At 37.2% G+C, this 19,488-nt stretch overlaps 1 protein-coding gene across 18 annotated transcripts in view; it reads right to left on the bottom strand.

The window, feature by feature from the left end:
- Window positions 1-19,488, bottom strand: part of MTHFD2L (methylenetetrahydrofolate dehydrogenase (NADP+ dependent) 2 like) — a 134,474-nt gene that overhangs the window by 110,876 nt on the left and 4,110 nt on the right. For all 18 annotated transcript variants that reach the window (XR_013352354.1, XR_013352355.1, XM_077848349.1 and 15 more), the window contains 2 exons: window positions 8,165-8,349; window positions 7,240-7,362 (listed from right to left, as the gene is read on the bottom strand). Coding sequence is in view for 16 of the 18 variants with exons in the window: in XM_077848349.1 (XP_077704475.1) it covers window positions 7,240-7,362; window positions 8,165-8,349 (308 nt within the window). In the remaining 2 variants the exon portion in view is untranslated. The remainder of the gene's footprint in view (window positions 1-7,239; window positions 7,363-8,164; window positions 8,350-19,488) is intronic.

Here is a 19,488-nt window from a genome sequence, read left to right as displayed (position 1 = left end):
CTTTTATTATTTTTTAAAGATTTTATTTATTTGAGATACAGAGAGAGAGAGAGGCAGAGACACAGGCAAAGAGAGAAGCAGGCTCCATGCAGGGAGCCCGACGCGGGACTGGATCCTGGGTCTCCAGGATCCCGCCCTGGACCAAAGGTGGCGCTAAACTGCTGAGCCACCTCTTTTACCCTTTTAATTGCTTTAGAATCTGTAGTGATGTTCTCTCTCTCATTCCTGATATTAGTAATTTGTATCTTCTTTTGCTTTGATCCATCTAGCTTTTGTTTCATTCATTTTCTTCATTATTTGTTTTCTATTTTGTTTTTTTAAAGATTTTATTTATTTATTCATGAGAGACACAGAAAGAGGCAGAGACACAGGCGGAGGGAGAAGCAGGCTCCACACAGGGAGCCTGATGTGGGACTCGATCCTCACACCATGAGCCAAAAGCAGACGGTCAACTGCTGAGCCACCCAGGTGTCCCTGTTTTCTATCATATTAATCTCTGCTTTGATCTTTATTATTTTCTTTTCTGTCTTTCCTTTGTTTTAACTTGCTCTTTTTTTCTAGTATCTTTAGGTGAAAGCTAAGGTTATTGATTTGGGATCTTTCTTCTTTTCTAAGATAAGTATTTAGTACCAAATATATTAATGGGATTTTCCCCTTCTTGCTACTTTCTTTTTTTTTTTTTAAAGATTTTATTTATTTACTCATGAGAGACACAGAGAGAGAGAGAGAGAGAGAGAGAGAGAGAGAGAGGCAGAGACACAGGCAGTGGGAGAAACAGGCTCCCCTCGAGGAGCCTGATGTGGGACTTGATCCCAGGATCCCAGGACCACGACCTGAATGAAAGGTAGATGCTCAACCACGGAGCCACCCAGGTGCCCTCTCCTTGCTACTTTTAATATTTTTTCTATCACACTGCTTTTGAACAACTTGATTGTTTTTTGGTATAGTTTTCTTCATATTGCATGGGCTTGGAGTTTGTTGAGCTTCTTAGGTCAGTGGGTTTATAGTTGTCATCAAATTTGTACGTGTGTGTGTGTGTGAGTTTTAATCTGAAATCTGAGTCATTTATGAAAGGATACTTAATTCTTATTCATGTAAAGCTCCACAAGCATCCCACTTTCCTCCTTCTTATAATTTACTATCATTTGTAACACCTACCTTCTGTGATAATTGCAACAAAAAAAAAGAGTGGGAGTGGAGCGCAGTAGCTTTTAGCCACTCAGTCCAGAAATGGCTCAAAAAAAGTCACTTCCCCTTATAGTCCAGTGGAAAGTAGTCACATGGCCCCAACCCAGTTACTCTGAGAAGCTGGGACATGGAAAGGAGCATGTGGATTTTGGAGAACTTTTTCTGCCACTGAGAAAAGCAACACTAAAACAGAAAATAGCAGAATTAAAATAATTTCAGAGGGTGTGGGCTGGGAAGGGCTCGGTGAGGCAGTGGCATTTAAACTAAGACCTGAAGGATGGAGAGAAGTCGGCTCTATGTTTGAAAGATAACCAATATAGTTAAGGGGTCAGAGGCTAAAGCTCTATTCAAGAAATAAAATATACATTATCTTGGCGTGTCTTCTGTATAATAAATACTATAGCTATAGGAAGCTTGCAGGGGTGGAGAGACAGAAGATCCTCATCAAATCTTGAACAGGGTCAGAACTTATACACAAGTCTTAGAAAATATGCAGAAGAATGAGGCTTGAATTAAAACAAACAAACAAAAAAAAGCAGTTGCTGAGAAACTAGAGGGTTCATTCATTCCAGCAGTAACATTCACTAAAAGGCTACCATAATACAGAGTGGATTCAGAATAAAATGTTGACTGCAATATTCTCCCTACTTTGGTGGAACTAGCACTCCAGCAGAGGAAACATATTACTAAAAAAGTAATAAAATATTCCATGTGGAATTGTTCTGAACACTCAAACACAGAACTGGGCTTTCTCCCCAGAGAAAGAGAGAAAATGTTGTTAACAAAGGTCAAGGCAAAATCTGGAAATCAGTTAGAAATAAACAGAATAGGGATCCCTGGGTGGTGCAGCGGTTTAGCGCCTGCCTTTGGCCCAGGGCGCGATCCTGGAGACTCGGGATCAAATCCCACGTCGGGCTCCCTGAGTGGAGCCTGCTTCTCCCTCTGCCTGTGTCTCTGCCTCTCTCTCTCTGTGTGACTATCATAAATAAATAAAAAAATTTAAAAAAAGAAATAAACAGAATAAATGGCCCTACAAACATGAAGAGGTCCAGTGATGAAAATCTCCCACTCTTGTCAAGAACATTAAAAATAGAGCAACAAGTATTCTGCATACATAAACTGCACAATCTTTTAAGAAAAGCAATTATGGCAAGACTTTTTTCCTCTGAACAAGTTTTAGGCAGTGCATATATCTCTATCCTTACTAATTAGGTAAATATCCCCATTTTGATGCCTACTAATTATTAGAAAAGTTTATCTTTGTTAAGTCTCCACAGCAAACTCTAACCCTTCTTACTCAATCCCTCCAAATTTAATCCTATATTTCATTCTAATTTCTCTGTTTAATACCCTTGCATAATTTGGAAGATGTTAACATTCAAAGGGAATGACTGAAGGGAAACATTTGAAAAACTATTTAGAAAAAGATAAGATGGAATAAGTTTTCCCATTCTATCTAATGATTTTGTTTTAAAAATAGGTGAAAAGTTGACTTGAGGAAGCAAGAAAACAAGAGGAAATGAGCAAGCATCTCTCTTGGCACCTGCCCTGCAGTCTCCATCTTAGGACAGTGATTATGGTTGAAAGGATACTATCACTGATTCTCCCAGCATTGCTCTGCTACTCGCTACCTCCCTAACCTTATACAAGTTTCTTGGTTCACTTACTATCCTTAACTTTAAGCCACTGACCAAAAGAAATAGCACCTACTGGTAAGAATTGCTGTGAGTGTTAAATGATTTACTATATACAAAGCAGTTTAGACCAGTGTCTGCCAACAGTAAATGGTAAATATTTGCAATTACTAATACTAGTAATAGTTGTCAAGTAAAATATCACATTAAAATCTCATTAAGTAAAAATAAATAAATAAATAAATAAATAAATAAATTCTCATTAAGTGACTGTTGTTTTATAGGCTTACATTTGATTGCTTTCACACAATTCATTTAATTGAAATGCTTTTAAACCAAACTTCCCCTGTACCAAATCCCATACTATAACAAATATTTATAGCAAATTTCCAGTGTGCTTTAAGATTCTAGATATTGTAATTTCCCTTTCATTATTTTAGTAGAAAAAAATGTCTCTCAATTTTTAAAGATCATTATTTTAGCTTTTCTTCACATTACATACTGATACATACCCTACAAAGGACATAACTTTTAATATAATATCACTTCAGTAGGTATTACTCAATAAAAGCTAAAAGCAAAAACTACCTGATTAGGAGAAAAAAATCCACAGAACATGAATATCAGATATCTTTGTGGCCTTGGCAAAATGCCCAATTATTGATACTGACAGACTGCTTACAGTCAGAATAGGAACAGGAAAGCATTGTATATGGCTTTATTTCTCCAAAGTCTGAGGATCAGCTATAGGAAAAACATCCAGGCTATATGACTGTGGATACACAATTATATCCCAAATACTTCCAATCCTGACCAAAGTTGTGCAGCCTCTAAACATAAAAAGGGGGCTGGCCTAAGACAGACTCAATACCACCAAATAGGGCAGAATTCTATCTTATTTCTTTGGGTTTTGTCCAAATGAGATGCTTGGAAGCTGTTTGTATACTCTGATTAATCTATGCAAACTTGCCCTGAGACATCAGAATAATTCTAATTTAGAATTTCTTTTACTTGGGATCCCTGGGTGGCGCAACGGTTTGGCACCTGCCTTTGGCCCAGGGCGTGATCCTGGAGACCCAGGATCGAATCCCATGTCGGGCTCCCAGTGCATGGAGCCTGCTTCTCCCTCTGCCTGTGTCTCTGCCTCTCTCTCTCTCTCTGTGTGTGTGTGTGTGACTATCATAAATAATAAATAAAAATTAAAGAAAAAAAAGAATTTCTTTTACTCAAATATTGCCCCAAATTGTGAAAAATAATCTCCCATTTCTAATCATGACATAATTAGCCAAATGATTGAAAACTGGAGGTATTATCCACTAGAATCATTTCATTTGTTCATTTGCTCTTTGTTTCACTTATTCATTGTAACAATCTTATTAAGACCTGGACAGGGATGAGCTATCTCAACCTACTTCCACATAACTAGCCTACCAAAATGACTAAAGGAGTTCCATTTCTTCTGCAAAACACAGAAGCTGATGCTCAGGGCTTGCTGAACAAATCAGAAAGCAGTTAAGAAAACTACTTTTATGATAATCAAAAGACAGTTCTGTATATTTCCTAATCCATTTTTTTTGCTAGTTCTTTCACAGTAAAATATGTAATTTAATTAAAAGTTGTATAAAAAATGACAAGGAATGTGAGAAGAAAAACAGTTGCTATTTCTATAAAAAATAAATTGAATGTTTTGGAAACACTCTTGAAAACTAAAATGAATTAGTAAGGATTTAGATATGGACAAGACAATCATGAAGATTGGGAGATTTTTTTTATGTATTTAATTAATTTATTTAGTTAGAGAGCACAAGTAGGGGAAGGGGAAGAGGGAAAGGGAGAAAGAATTTCAAGCAGACTCCAAGCTAAGTGCAGAGCCTGATGTGGGGCTTGATCTCAACGACCCTGAGATCAGGGCCTGAGTCAAAATCAAGAGTTGGATGCTTAACCCACTGAGCCACCCAGGCACCCCAGATTGGGAGATATTTTAAAAATCAATATGAAGGGACGCCTGGGTGGCTCAGTGGTTGAGCATCTGTCTGCCTTGGCTCAGGGCCTGATCCTGCAGTCCTGGGATCAAGTTCCACATCGGGCTCCCTATAGGGAGCCTCCTTCTCCCCCTGCCTCTGTCTTTCTCTGTGTGTCTCTCATGAATAGATGAATAAAATCTTTTTTAAAAAATCAATATGAATTTTCACGGAGATAGTTTCACCTCAAACTGAAAATGAGAGGCAATGAATCACAGGTATTATTAATGCCAGAAGATGATTCATAATTCTAATCAGTAGGTTCCAAAGAGCTGTGGATCCACATCAAAAGATTGATGAATAAATATTTAAGTGATATATGTTATAATAGATTATACAATATAATACAAATATGCATTGTTTTAGGATTTCCTACTTTAGCCAACTTTTCTATCAATCAACAAACCATCTGTCCCAGTATAATATAGATTAAGTAGGGTAAGTAATATAGACAAGTCTCCTTATATATAAAATAAAGAAGATAATTCCTACTCACAAGGCTGTGTGAGAATTAGATAAAACCATCCATATAAAGAAATACTTGCCACACGGTATGTGACATTACTTACTAGCTAACACTGATATGCTGGTGAGGGGTAACATAGTGGTTAAGAGGAAGAGCATGAGGAAGCAGTCTTTCTGGAATCACATCCCAGCTCAATTACTTACCAGCTCCAGTGACCTTAAGGGAAGTTACTTAACCTCTCTGTGCCTCAAATCCTTCATTAGTAAAATGAAACCTCCCTCTTCCCATTCCCATTATTGAGGACTCAACGAAGTAATAAATGTAAAGTGCTTGAGAATAAATGCTTAATATAATAAATTTTAGCCAGTATTATTTTATATATTAGTGGTTTTGCAGCAAGATAGAGATTGTCCTTTCTTAGAGCATGTAGATATTTGTTATTACCACAGTTCCTTTGCCTCTACTCTTCTCACTAAATGAACACAGGACTAAGCAGTTTTAGTACAGACACATCAACAGTGCCATCTAGTGGCAATTTTCTAATAAATTTGCCAAATGAGAAAGGTTGCCCAAAAAGGGTATAAAATTTCTACAGGTAAGAACTTAGTTTTTAAGACAAACTAAATCTAATGTTTTATATTTGGAAATTGGGAAATTTGTGACATGTTTTCTATAACTATTTGAATTCAGTACAAATAGAAGTGGGAGAAATTTAAAAAACTACAAACTACAACAAGATTGCTTTGCAAATACAGTAGAAAAAAAAGACTTGTTAAATATGAGCCAAACAATTGGATGTGAGCCCACTGCCAAATTTTGGGGGAAAGATTTGTGATGTTAATAAACCCCTACAAGAATCAGAAATATGTATTTTTGGTACAATTTAAATAGCACAAAAGTTCTATACTAAGGCATCAGGTTATATTGCTGGGTACAGTATAATATTAATGTCCTACAAAGATCCCATGCCATAGCACCATTCAGCTTCTGCTTTCTGAAAGTCAAAATTTACAGAACTCAAAACTACTGTAATCTATAGTATGCTGGCAGTCCTCACTGTACTTAGCTGAAATATGCATGAATTTCAGAGCCACAATTTAGTTAAATAACACTAGACATCCGATAACACAGTTCAAATGTAGTTATAGTGGTAAAATTAACTGTGAGTAATTACATAAGAGCGGCCGGTCCTCTGGTCTACAAATTGCTATGTAAATAAAGATGAGCATCAGGTTAAACGAGCAACATGTCACTTCTTTACAAGTCTGTTGATGACTGGCCACTGTACATTTGTTATTCCGCTCAAACATAAACAGCAAATCATACTTGCCAGTGTCTCCCAGTGATCAATTCACATGACATCTGACAAAAAGAATTAAACCTGTAAAGATGACAGGGCAACTATGAAACAAAATGTGGGGGTGCTGGAAGTGAAATTAGATGGGAACAGAAGGTCTGAAAATGGCAACAACAAAGCAAAGACAGCAGAAGCCCAGGTCCACGTGAAGGTAAGAACTACAAATGCAGAAAACAAGATTAAGTCACTTCAGTAGAATTCTAACTGAATGGGATTAGGTTGTCCAAGAACTAAGTGACCTGGAATGTTGATGCTGCCCTTTGGAGCGGTGTGGCTACGCAGCCACATGGGCTTAGTGAGGGCCAACTGTTTCACACAAAGGAAGAAGGTTCTTGTGACCAAAAGGGGACAGCATCCCAGAGTAAGTGGCACCAGTGTAAAGCATCGCACTAAAGAAACTCTCAGAGATATTTCACAGTGTTGAAAAAAACTATAAATGACAAGAAGATTGCTAATATAGCAGCTAGTCCCTTGATGAACTATTTTCTAAATTACTTGCGGTATCATGATACAATGTTAAAAGATGCCCTTTAACCTACAACCAAAGCAGACATATAGAAGCGCCTGATGTACCTGGCAGTGGCAACTGAACTAATATACCACTGACTCTTGGGTCCATATTCAATTGATCAGTTATGTCCAAAAGTTCTTCCTGAGAAACATCCTTAGGTTTTAGAATGATCTCACTACAGATACCTGGAAGAAAAACAAATACAGAGAGTCACTGGACTAACAAAGATGTCGCTTTTCATTAATGGTGTCTTACGTGATATGCAAATTGGTTTTCTCTGCTCCTGTCCCACTGGAAGGAAAAATCCTTCTACAAACATAATGTTCAAAGCACCATTAAAAGGATTTCTCAAATAGCACAGATGCTTTCTCATGATTCACATGCATTTTTCGGCCCAGCATCCCACTGCATTTATTTGTAATAAGCTACTGTTAGTAGATTTGAATACAGTAAAGATACCAATACTACTGCCACCACTATCAGGCCAAGTTCAGCAGAGTGAACTGGCCAAGTTTATTATCTGATTCAAGCAAATATAATAAAAATGGGCAATTAAAAAACTTGAAATATATAGTTGACATACAATACTACTTAGTTTTCAGGTGTACAATATGGTTTTTTGACAAATCTATTCATTTTGCTGTGCTCATCACAAGTGTAGCTACCACCTGTCACCATACAATCCTATTACAATACCACTGACTACATTCCATTTGCTGTACCTAAAAGTGGGCCCTTTAAATGTGCAGTGTTCCTCTGACATGTCACCATATGACCCAAAATCACAATGAGTTAATTCAGTAAGAAAGCTGAAGAAAAAGATTAAGAAATGAACATATACCTTGGTAACTAATGTCTAACATAACAATAATAATAAATGCTATTCAAATAGCACTTATTTGACAATTATCATTGAGAATTATCAGACTTTGAAGAAAAACAAGAACACGTGATTTAGTAAAAAGAACAACTAAAATGCATTCCCACCTACAGCAGAGGCGGCTCTGATCTTCTTCCTGACGTACGTATGGCTTGCTGGGTTATCGCCCACTAAGATGATACTGAGGTGAGGTCTTCTGTTCCCAAGGGAAATCCATGATTCCACACCTCTCTGTATTTCTTTCTGAATTTGTTTGGCCATTTCAGTTCCTGAGATAATAATGGCATCATGTCTGTGGAAAACAAAAGAATAAATAGAGCACTAAAAGTACAATAAGGAACACTCAGTCACATAAAGGTATAAGGTCCAAGAATGAGTAACACATCTATGACTCTCCGAGTGAGCAACCATATATCAATCCCTAAAAAGGCACAGAGCAATGCGTATATTGAAAAGGCTCTCTTGCTCCCCATGATTTCAAACTTAAAAGTGGTGAATTAAGGTTGCTCTTACTGTGTGTCCATTTCTTTTTAAGGTACCTGATAGAGGCTAAGATGGTTCTTCCTTCCTGCTGCCCTTGTCCTTTCACTATTGAAAGATGGTGGAAGCAACATCTGTATGTAGCATATGATTATTACACAAACACCAAATGCGGGTCAATGAATATTATAAAGAAAGGAAAAGGAGGAAGGGGAAGAAGCAGAAGAGAAAAAATGAGAAAAGGAAACCTTATGGCACCTGAATTCTTTCTAGTACCTGTACTCTTTTTATTTTCTAACGGGGGCAGGCATCATTAATATCAACCAACCCAAACAAAATGCAAATTTGCTGCCCCTTCCAAATAAGTCAACTGTCCTTTCTAAGAGGCTGGTGTATATACATATACACATACATATATCAAGAAGAATAGTCCACTTCAATCTGGCACTAGCAGTCCGTAGTGTCCATCCGGGTTCATACAATTTTGACGTGAACATTGTTCTACTAAGAAGTGATTCTGAAATGTGGTCTATGGAAACATACACCAAAACTGCCTGGGAAGCTGGCTGAAGTTGAAGATTCCCACCCCCATCATTCAGAACAGGCTGGAAATTGTACATCTAACAAATTCCCACAGGTATTCTTGTGCATGACCATGTTCGAAAACCACTTCTTCAGTTCAACACAAAAGTATATTTTAAAAATAATCCTTACTGTAGGTAAACAATTTAACTAAGCAAATAAGCTGATTAGACAATACAATCATAACTAGACTCTATAACTGTAAGTAAACTCAACTTTTGTTTCTACTTTTCACTAGAATTTCATAGCTTTCAAGGCAAAGAAAATCATGGCAAATTCAGTGTATCAATCTTGCTCCACTGTCCTAATTTTATAAGTTTTATTGAAGTATAACTGAATAATATATACTGCACATGTTTAAAGTGTGCAATTGGATGTTTTACTCTATGTATATACTTGGGAAACTACCATCATAATCAAATAAACAAAACCCCCAAAAGAATTCTGGTACTCCTTTGTAATCTCATCATTCCCCCATCCTTGCCATGCTCCCTTCCCCATCCCTAGACAACCACTGATCTGCTTTCCATCACTATATATTAGTTTATATTATCACAAATTTTATAAAAACGGAAGCATGCATTACATGCTCCATTTTCTCCAGTTACTTTCACTCAGCATAATTAAGATTCATTCATGTTGTTGCATGTATCAAAACTTCATTTTTTTTTTTTAGTAGATGTGCTGCTGAAGCAAGCACTACTTCATTTCTTTTTATTGCTGAGTAGTTTTCCATTGTATGGATATATCAAAATTTATCTATCTGTTCAGTCGTTGATAGATATTTATGTTGTTTCCAGTTTTTAGTAGTGCCAAATAAAGCTGTGATAAACATTCATGTTCAAGTCATTGTATGCACATATGCACGGTATGCACATATATACAAGTCATTGTAAGTACATATTTTCTCTTGAGCAAATACCCAGGAGTGGAATGGCTGGGTCATATGTCTACATTTGTAAGAATCTTTCAATCTGTTTTCCATAGTGGGTGTACCATTTTACATTTCCACAGACAGTATATGAGAGTTCCAGTTGCACCACATACTTGCCATAACTTCATATGGCTGGTCTTTCAAATTTTAGACTGCAAGTGGCTACGTGGTGGTATCTCACTATGCCCATTTCAGTCCATATGCTGGAAGAACTAGTAAACACATTCATTATTTAGCTTGCATAGTCCTTCAACATGCACATTTTTGAAAAATGTTAAATATCAATAATAGTGCAAATATTCAGCCATAGAAGCATACAGCTGCTAGGGTTCTCCCTGACTCAAGTCATTCTCTGCCAACCCATTTTCCACACATAGCCAGAGTGATTTTCCAAATTTAACAATGCCAGTTCCCTGGTTAAAACTCCTCACTATAAGCCTACTGTTTATCAATTTAATAAATACACACTGAAAACTTTCTATCTACCAGGCAGTATTCTAGGCACTGGAAATATAAGTAACAGTACAAAAAACAAACTGCCCACCTTTATGGGAACTATATCCTAGTTGAAGAAGAGGTAAGCTTTTTTATTTTTTTATAAGAAGACATAAATCTTTTTAAGGCAAATATTTAACATATCATTTAACATATCATGTGAAGAACAGAGGAAAAGGGCGTATCTGGAAGCCAGAGTTATCATTTTAAAGATTTTATTTATTTATTTAGAAAGCTTGCGAGTGCCCAGGGGGAGGGGCAGAGGGAGATGGAGAGAGAGAATATCGAGCAGACTCTGTGCTGAGTGCCAGCCTAATGCAGGACTTGATCTCATGATTCTCAGATCATGACCTCAGCTGAAACCAAGAGTTGGACACTTAACTGACTGAGCTACCCAGGCATCCCAGAGAGTTGTCATTTTATATGGACGGGTTAGGTGTTTCTTCTCTGACTAATCAGGTGATATTTTATCATAATCGAAGGAAATGAGGGAATGTGTCATGAAGGTATCAGGACAAAATAATTCTAGGCCAAGGGAAGTGCATAGTAAGTACTTTAGGCAGGAGCACACCTGGCATGGCTAATGAACAGCAAGGTGGAAACAAGTGTACCAGGACAGGACACAAGTCAGAGAAGTCATGGAGCATCAGATCACATAAGGTGCTGCAGACCTTCAAGGGGATGTTGGCTTTTACTGTGATACAGAAAGCCATTTGGTGATTTTGCAGAATGCTATTACCCGATTTTCATTATTCCCTAACTGGTTAAAATGTGGGGAGACTCTATGATAACAAGGGAGGAGTGGGGGTACCAATCAGAGGCTAGTGTGGTATCCCAGGCAGGAGATGATGGTGGCTTGGACAAAGAGGGTAGTTCTGAGTTAATTTTGAGGCTGGAACCACTGGATTTACTGAGACTGGGTGTAAGGTGTGAGGACAAGAACATAAGACAAATAGAACTCCAATACTTTTGACCGGAAAAATTGAGCAAAGGGAATTTTAACTAAAACTCAAATTTCCTGTAGCTTACGAGCCCCTTGCTTGAGCTTTCTTTTACCTCACTGCTAAAGAACACTATGCTCACCAAGTCCCACATTAGACGCAGCTGCATTTCAATTTTTTTTTTTAAGATTTTATTTATTCACCCATGAGAGACACACAGAGAGAGAGACACTGGTAGAGGGAGAAGCAGGCTCCACGCAAGGAGCCCAATGTGGGACTCGATCCCGGGTCTCCAGCATCAGGCCCTGAGCTGAAGGCAGGTGCTAAACCGCTGAGCCACCCGGGCTGCCCAGCAGCTGCATTTCAATGTACTGACTGTGCCAGGGTGTTTCTGGGCCTTTACATACACTACTCCCTCTTTCTGAAACTCTACTCCTTCTGACCTCCCCAACGTCCTACCAAGTCTGTTCCTCCTTCACTCCCACACATTCCTCAAGTCTCAGCTTGGAAAGTTCTCTGGGAAATGTTCTCTAACCCATCTGCCCCAGGGAACTGCCTCTGCTGTGAGCCCCTGCAGGACCCTGCCCTGACCTTTCTATCACATAGCAAACCCTTGTGAAAACCACTGCCTCACACCCCTACACGCACACACCATGCTCTAAGCCTGGAGGGCAGGAAGTTTATATTTACTACCATTTTCTTACTACCCAAGAGTATTTCGCACATTGTATGTGTTTATTAAATACCTGTGGAATCACCAGAGTTAAAATAAATTGTTCACTGTATTATAAGTTGTTGGAATTCTTACGCTGCACCACTGAAAACAGTAACTACAAAAACAGCAATATGTGAACACATTCTGCATAAAGTTAAGTGAAAATATGGGATGAAAAGTTGTAGGTACATAATTTTAATTGTCAAAATGTGCCTGCATACGACTAAAGATTAAAAGGGAATATGTGATGTAAAATGGTGAGACGGTATTCTAGATATTTATCCATCTTTTTTTTTTTTTTAAGATTTATTCATTCATGAGAGACATAGAGACATAGGCAGAGGGAAAAGCAGGTTCCTTGATCCTGGGACTCCAGGATCCTGGGACCACACCCTGAGCCCAAGCCAGACGCTCAACCACTGAGCCACCGGTGGGTGTCCCTAGTTATTTATCCATCTTAAAATGTTTTTTTAAATGTTATCAAAAGAGGTATTATTGAACTATATTTAGAAGAGAACTGAAAGTACCTATAAAACGTATAAAAAGGAAAAATAATACAATTAACAACCTTACAACCCAGCTTAAGGTATCACCACAATCACCAAAATCATCTTGTAACCCTCTCCATCCAAACCCTATCCTCTCCCAGAGTTAAGCACTTTCCTGAAATGTGGGTTTAGAATTCCATTGCTTTCCTTTATTAACCAATGTTTGTAACTCTAAACATTGAAGATATAACATTATCTATAAAATACAATATATGCATGTTTCTTAAAGGTATACACTCCATAATGGAATTGCTGATTATAGGATACATGTGTTCAGCTGTGTCCCAACTTGTTTTCCAAAGCTGCTGCACTAGCTCACAAGTCCATCAGTGGTGTACAATAGTTTCTATTGCTCTACTTCCTTGGTATTGTCAAAGTTTTTAACTGAACCAATTAGTTCAATGGTATTTAATTGTGGTCTTAATATGCATTTTCCTAATTACTAAAGGTTGAAGGTCTTATAGGTTAATAGGCCATTTGGAGCTCCTCTCCTTTGGAATGCCTGTTCATCACTCCTGACCCTTTTTCTAATGAAATATTAATCTGTGTCTATTTTGTAGTAGTTATTTACACATTCATGTCAGGTAGGTTTGTGTATCAAGTATCACCATTATGTGGTTTGTCTTTTCACTTCTTTTGATTACATTTGATGAAAAGTTCTTAATTCTAATGAAAAACTCAACCAGTTTTGCTTCTAGTTTGCACAAGAAGTGCAAACTCTGGCAAAATTCCTGTCATAGAATACAACTGGATTCAGCTGATGAAACAAACTGGCTAAGAAATTGCCAGGAACTTCTTGAGACTCTATAGACTAGATTTTAAAATCCCATAGTATTGTATTTAAGCAGGTATAAAGCAGTTCTGCTGAGCCTCAGTTAAGAACCACTTCTTGAGGGGTGGAGCGCATGCCTTTGGCTCAGGACATGATCCTGGGATCAAATATCACATGGGGCTCCCAGCAGGGAGCCTGCTTCTCCCTCTGCCTATGTCTCTGCTTCTCTGTGTCTCTCATGAATAAATAAATAAAATCTTAAAAAAAAAAAAGAACTTCTTTAGGCCCGCATCACTCCCAGAGCAGGAATCCTCACTCTATATTCCTGACAGGGGGCCAGTCACTTTCAATATGAAGAAACCTGTGAAACATATATGCCCGAAATGGGTCACGGCACAAATTATAGCTATGTGCAAACAAGTCATAAGCTACTATTATCTAAAATGTAAATCAAAACCAAAATTAGCAAATACCGTACACATAAATCCAGTTACTGTAACTAAACTGCAAGCCTTATTATATTTTGAATATAAAAAAATTATTTTACTATGGCAGAATTTACTCTCCTCACTGCCTATGTCAGATTTTAGAAATAAATGTTTGAAATTTTACTTTGTAAATTAATCTAAAGTCCGAAAAGTGTTGCATTTTGGTCAAAATCTGTTGGAAATTGCTAATCAACACATTCAAAGAAAACACCAAGTGGAAAGGGGACTTGAGATCTGAAACTTTTAGTGAATCGTAATCCCTGAAACCAAAGCTTATAAAAAGAAATGTGTCCCTTCAAAAGCAAGGGAAGAAATGTATCCCTTCAAAAGTATGAGAAGCAATATAAGAACTGAACAAAGGCTTGAACAACATAAAAGCAATTCTGAAAGTCTACTGTGGGCTGAATTATGTCTCCCAAAAACATGTGTTCAAATTTGAATCCTCTGTACCTGTGACTGTGACCTTATTCAAAATAAGATATTTGCAAATATAATCAAGATGTAGGATGAAGATGAGGCCATACGAAGTAAAGTGAGCCCTTAATCCAATATGCCTGCCGTCCCTATCAGAAAAGACACAGAGATATTCACAGAGAACTCCATTTGAAGACACACAGGGAAGATGGCCCTGCGACCACAGAGGCAGAGATTGGGAGTTTATGAAACTACAAACCAAGGAAAACTAAAGATTGCCAGCAAGAAGAGGAGAGAACAAAGCTCCACACTATCCCGATTTCAGTTTTCTAGCTTCCAGAAGTGTGAGGCTAATTTTCCATTGTTTTAAACCATCTAGTTTAGGGTACCTTAGTAAACAAATACATCTATAATCCTAATTTAAAATATACCAATTTAGGCAGCCCTGGTGGCTCAGCGGTTTAGCGCCGCCTTCAGCCCAGGGCATGATCCTGGAGACGCGGTCCCCCGTCGGGCTCCCTGCAGGGAGCCTGCTTCTCCCTCTGCCTGTGTCCTGCCTCTCTCTCTCTCTCTCTCTCTCTCTCTCTGTCTCTCATGAATAAATAAAATCTTTAAAAAATAAAACTAAATAAAATATACCAATTTGTGGGAAGAATCTTTTGATGGAGCTACTTTTCACTGAATACATTTATATTTGGGAATGTAATGGCATATAATTAAAAAGACCTATAATTTTAGCACATCTAAACACGGCAAAATATTTTAAAAGGCATAGATAGAAACAACTTATGTGATGACATTTAACATAAGTATTTGTCAAAGAGAAGTATTCAGAAAGGAGACACAAAGACAGTAATGGTGAAAATATTTACGCTAAAATATCTTATTTCAATATTTAAAAAACTAGAATTGAAATGATGTTCCACTTAGAAGTTTGCTCTGAGCTTAATAGGTGCTTTAGTATCTGTAGAAAAAGTACTCTGAAAACTAAAACTACATTGTCTAAAGAATAATTTCCAACTTAAGAAAAAAACTGTAGCATATTTAATTTTTAAATTAAGCATAAGATTTTCTCCAGGAGGGCAGCCCCGGTGGCGCAGCGGTTTAGCGCCTTCAGCCCAGGGCGTGATCCTGGAGACCCTGGATGAGTCCCACATCGGGCTCCCTGCATGGAGCCTGCTTCTGTCTCTGCCTCTCTCTCTCTGTCTCTATGAATAAATAAAAAATCTTAAAAAAAAAATTTAAAAAAAGATTTTCTCCAGGAAATGATCAATGTCAAGGTATTAAACAGCTAAGAAACTGATTCAATAAGTACCAAGAATTCAGCATGTTGAAAGTTAGTAGTCACATAATTAACATTAAAAAATTAATACAAAACTAAGATCAAAATTTTTCAATGGTTTTAATGTATAAGGATATAAATTACCTTTTAAAATGTTAATGTTGAAAAAGTTTTGAACAGGACTCTTTTATAGGGCCTAAAATATTTGTAAGTCAGTAAAATATTCCAAATATGTAATTTTCATTATTTTAATGTCTCATTTTACTCTTAAAAATGTTTTTTGATCAAAAAATTATAGTCATATTGCCATTAATATACACCAAGAGTGCAATTTGATCCCTTAGATTTTTTTTTAAGATTTTATTTATTTATTCATGAGAAACGGAGAGAGAGGCAGAGACACAGGCAGAGGGAGATGCAGGCTCCATGCAGGGAACCCCACACAGGACTCATCCCAGGTCCCCAGGATCACACCCTGGGCTGAAGACGGCGCCAATCGCTGAGCCAGTTGGACTGCTGACCCTTTAGATATTACTCACACAATGCACCCTGTCATTACTTGCTCAGGTGACATCTTCTGAATAGGTAATATTGCAAGTGACCCCCAAAAGCTGCAGGACAAAGAGCTCTCCCTTTCAGTATTCTCCCCCCATTGCCTGGCTGGCACTAAATGTGGCTTCATTAAAAAGCAATAAATCAGTTTTGGGAGTTTGGGGAGCAGGGAGTATTAGGGCAGGATAATGCATTACAAATTATTTATTCTAAGCCGTAAGTCAGCCCTGACTTTACCATTAATAGTGTAAAAGGAGATTTTAAAATGGAGCCTGCAAGTCTAAAAAAGTCTCTTTTAAATTGGGTGGAAAGGCTGTAGGAAGGAGGAATTTATGCAAGCCCTCACTGGAGGAACTCAACTTTATTGCCAGCTACAGCCCTCAGCCTAGACTTAACCTCCTCACCTCAAATCCCTCATTTGAGTATTAACCCAGCCAATCCGAGTTAACCTAGTTTCAATCTGTTTTGCATTGATGACTTAAATGAGAACTACACTCGTAACCTTTAGCCTTTATAATTCTGTCCCCTCTGTGTCTTTCTCAGGAGTCAGCTTTCTACCTGAATCTGGGTTTCCCAAATTGCAATTCTAATTGCCCAAATAAATGCCTGTTTGCTTACATTTCCAGTGGAGTCTTTCTTAGTAGATGGGAGCTGTAATGAGGCTGGACACTTAACTGCTCTGAATGCAATTTCCTTATCTACATAATGTTCTGTTTAATTTACAGAAAAGGATTTGGCTAAAAGTTCACTGGCTGATTTGCAAAAATGGCTCTTTTAAGTGACAGATGGTGATATACTCAAATAACCAGGAGCAAATGAGACCAGAAACCTCACTTAGTGTTGTTTCCATGAGGTTGTTGATTTCTCCATATTTTCCAGGAAATAAACTGTAATCATTCTAATCTATGGTTATTAGAACAAAATGTATTTAACTATAGTAAAGGAGTAAAGAGATGAAAAAAATCACTACTTTTCTGGGGTATCAAAATATTCCTTCGTAAAATAGTAAAATAACAACAAATAAAATATACCCAGGATCAGCAGTATATTTAATTTGTATTCTTGGTATCTTGCTTCTGCATCTAGGTTTCAATCTCATTTTTTTTTAAAGATTTATTTATTCATGAGAGACACAGAGAGAGGGGGAGGCAGAGACACAGGCAGAGGGAGAAGCAGGCTCCATGCAAGAAGCCCGATGTGGGACCTGATCCTGGGACCCCAGGGCCGAAGGCAGGCGCTAAACCACGGAGCCACCCAGGGATCCCCTCAATCTCATTTTCAACCACAACTTTTTTAAATTAGGGCTGCAATGGACTGGTTTATGATCTATCAAGATAAAAAAGTCTAATATGATCATTAGCAATTCAAATTTCTCTGCAGGTCATACCATCGCTTAATCACTGTGTATTTTAGGGCCTCACTTGGAGATTCTGAGTCTGAATTAAAGAGTAGAAATGTCTCTACTCTAGTACTAGGGAGCCTTCTGAAGTAAATAAATTTTTTGAAAGTGACTAATATTTAGGAATGTGAAGTTTATGGAATTTTAAAAACATTTCATTTCACATAATTTCTATACTTATACTTTAACGTTATTTTACCAGAAATTATACTTTTGTAACCAGAAGCATAACCTAAAAACAAGTTCTTTTCATTATGCATAATTCTGTGACTCAATTTTGCAATTTCTCTTTCAGGTCCCTTAACCTGTAAAATAGAACATTAGCTACCTAAATATTTCCGCTTTTTTCAGAATCTTAGATGCTAAGTTTTGTACCATTAGAACCCCTGGGCAGTCTGCTGAATCATATGGACAGCTTCTCAAAATAATCTTTTGAATATTTAATGTAAAATACACAGGTTTACAAGGCAGTCAGTTTTATTGAAATATTGCTATCACTTTTTTTTTCTAAAGCATTAAGAGGATCATCCAGTGGCAGGTCTAATAACTACCACAACAACAAAGTAGTGGTAAGTGTATATGATATTTTGATATCTCTACATCAAATACTGTAATACTTAAGTATCTGTGGTTTTTACTGGCAATATCTCAACTAATGCTAATATTACCGTGATTTGTTGCCAACATTCACAACTGAAGAATATGCTAAGTTTGTTACAGGCGAGTAATCTATCCATAAAGTCTCAAGTTAAAAAATACCCTTCATTAAGGGAATCTGACACAATAACTTTTAAGATTTATATGCAAAATAAGCTTTCTTGTTTCACAAAACTTCTATGAAATTTAATAAATTTTCAAAAAGAGGAAAATAGGTATGTCAACAATTATAAATTGCTTATAGATAGAGCCAAACCCTGTCTTCACTATTTATTTACTATTAATCTAGGCAAGTTATTTAGTTTCTCTAAGCCTCAATTACCCAATCTATTAAGAATAGTCTATTTCAGCTGTTCTGAGAATAAAAGGATATACTTACAACAAAAAATCTCAGCAAAGTGCTTAGCACAAAGGTTCACTGAACACCAGTAAAAATTTATTTTTCAGGGATCCCTGGGTGGCGCAGCGGTCTGGCGCCTGTCTTTGGCTCAGGGCGCGATCCTGGAGACCCGGGATCGAATCCCACGTCAGGCTCCCGGTGCATGGAGCCTGCTTCTCCCTCTGCTTGTGTCTCTGCCTCTCTCTCTCTCTCTGTGTGTGTGACTATCATAAATAAATTAAAAAAAAATTAAAAAAAAAAAATTAAAAAAAAAATTTTATTTTTCAACACAACTGGATTAAAGGCAAGATGATATTCATTCCAGCTATTCATAACCAAAGGGGGTTAAAATTTTAAAAATATATAAAATTAAAAATTATATTTAAAATTTTTCATTTTTAAATTTATATTCAAAAATATATAATGTAATAACATATTAATGTATTATTGGTTTCAGAGGTAGAGGTGATTCATCAGCTATACGTTATACCCATTGCTCATTACATCACATCCTCCTTAATGTCCTTCACCCAGTTACCCCATCCCTCTACCTCCTCCCCTCAGCAATCCTCAGGTTGTTTTCTATGGTTAAAAAGTCTCTTTATGTTTGGTCTCCCTCCCTGATTTCATCACTTTATATCATCTCACTCATGTGAAATTTAAGAAACAAAACAGAGGATCATAGGGAAAGAGAAAGACATCTATTTTAAACTATAAATGTCCTAACTTTAAAATTATGAATCTTTAGTCTTTTGGTTCTAGGCACACTCTTTATTGTAATCACAGAAATCTA

This window comes from Canis aureus, chromosome 14, assembly GCF_053574225.1.
Source record: "Canis aureus isolate CA01 chromosome 14, VMU_Caureus_v.1.0, whole genome shotgun sequence".
Classification (NCBI taxonomy): domain Eukaryota; kingdom Metazoa; phylum Chordata; class Mammalia; order Carnivora; family Canidae; genus Canis; species Canis aureus.
The sequence above is the reverse complement of the archived record's forward strand: the minus strand, read 5'-3'. Positions and strand labels throughout refer to the sequence as shown.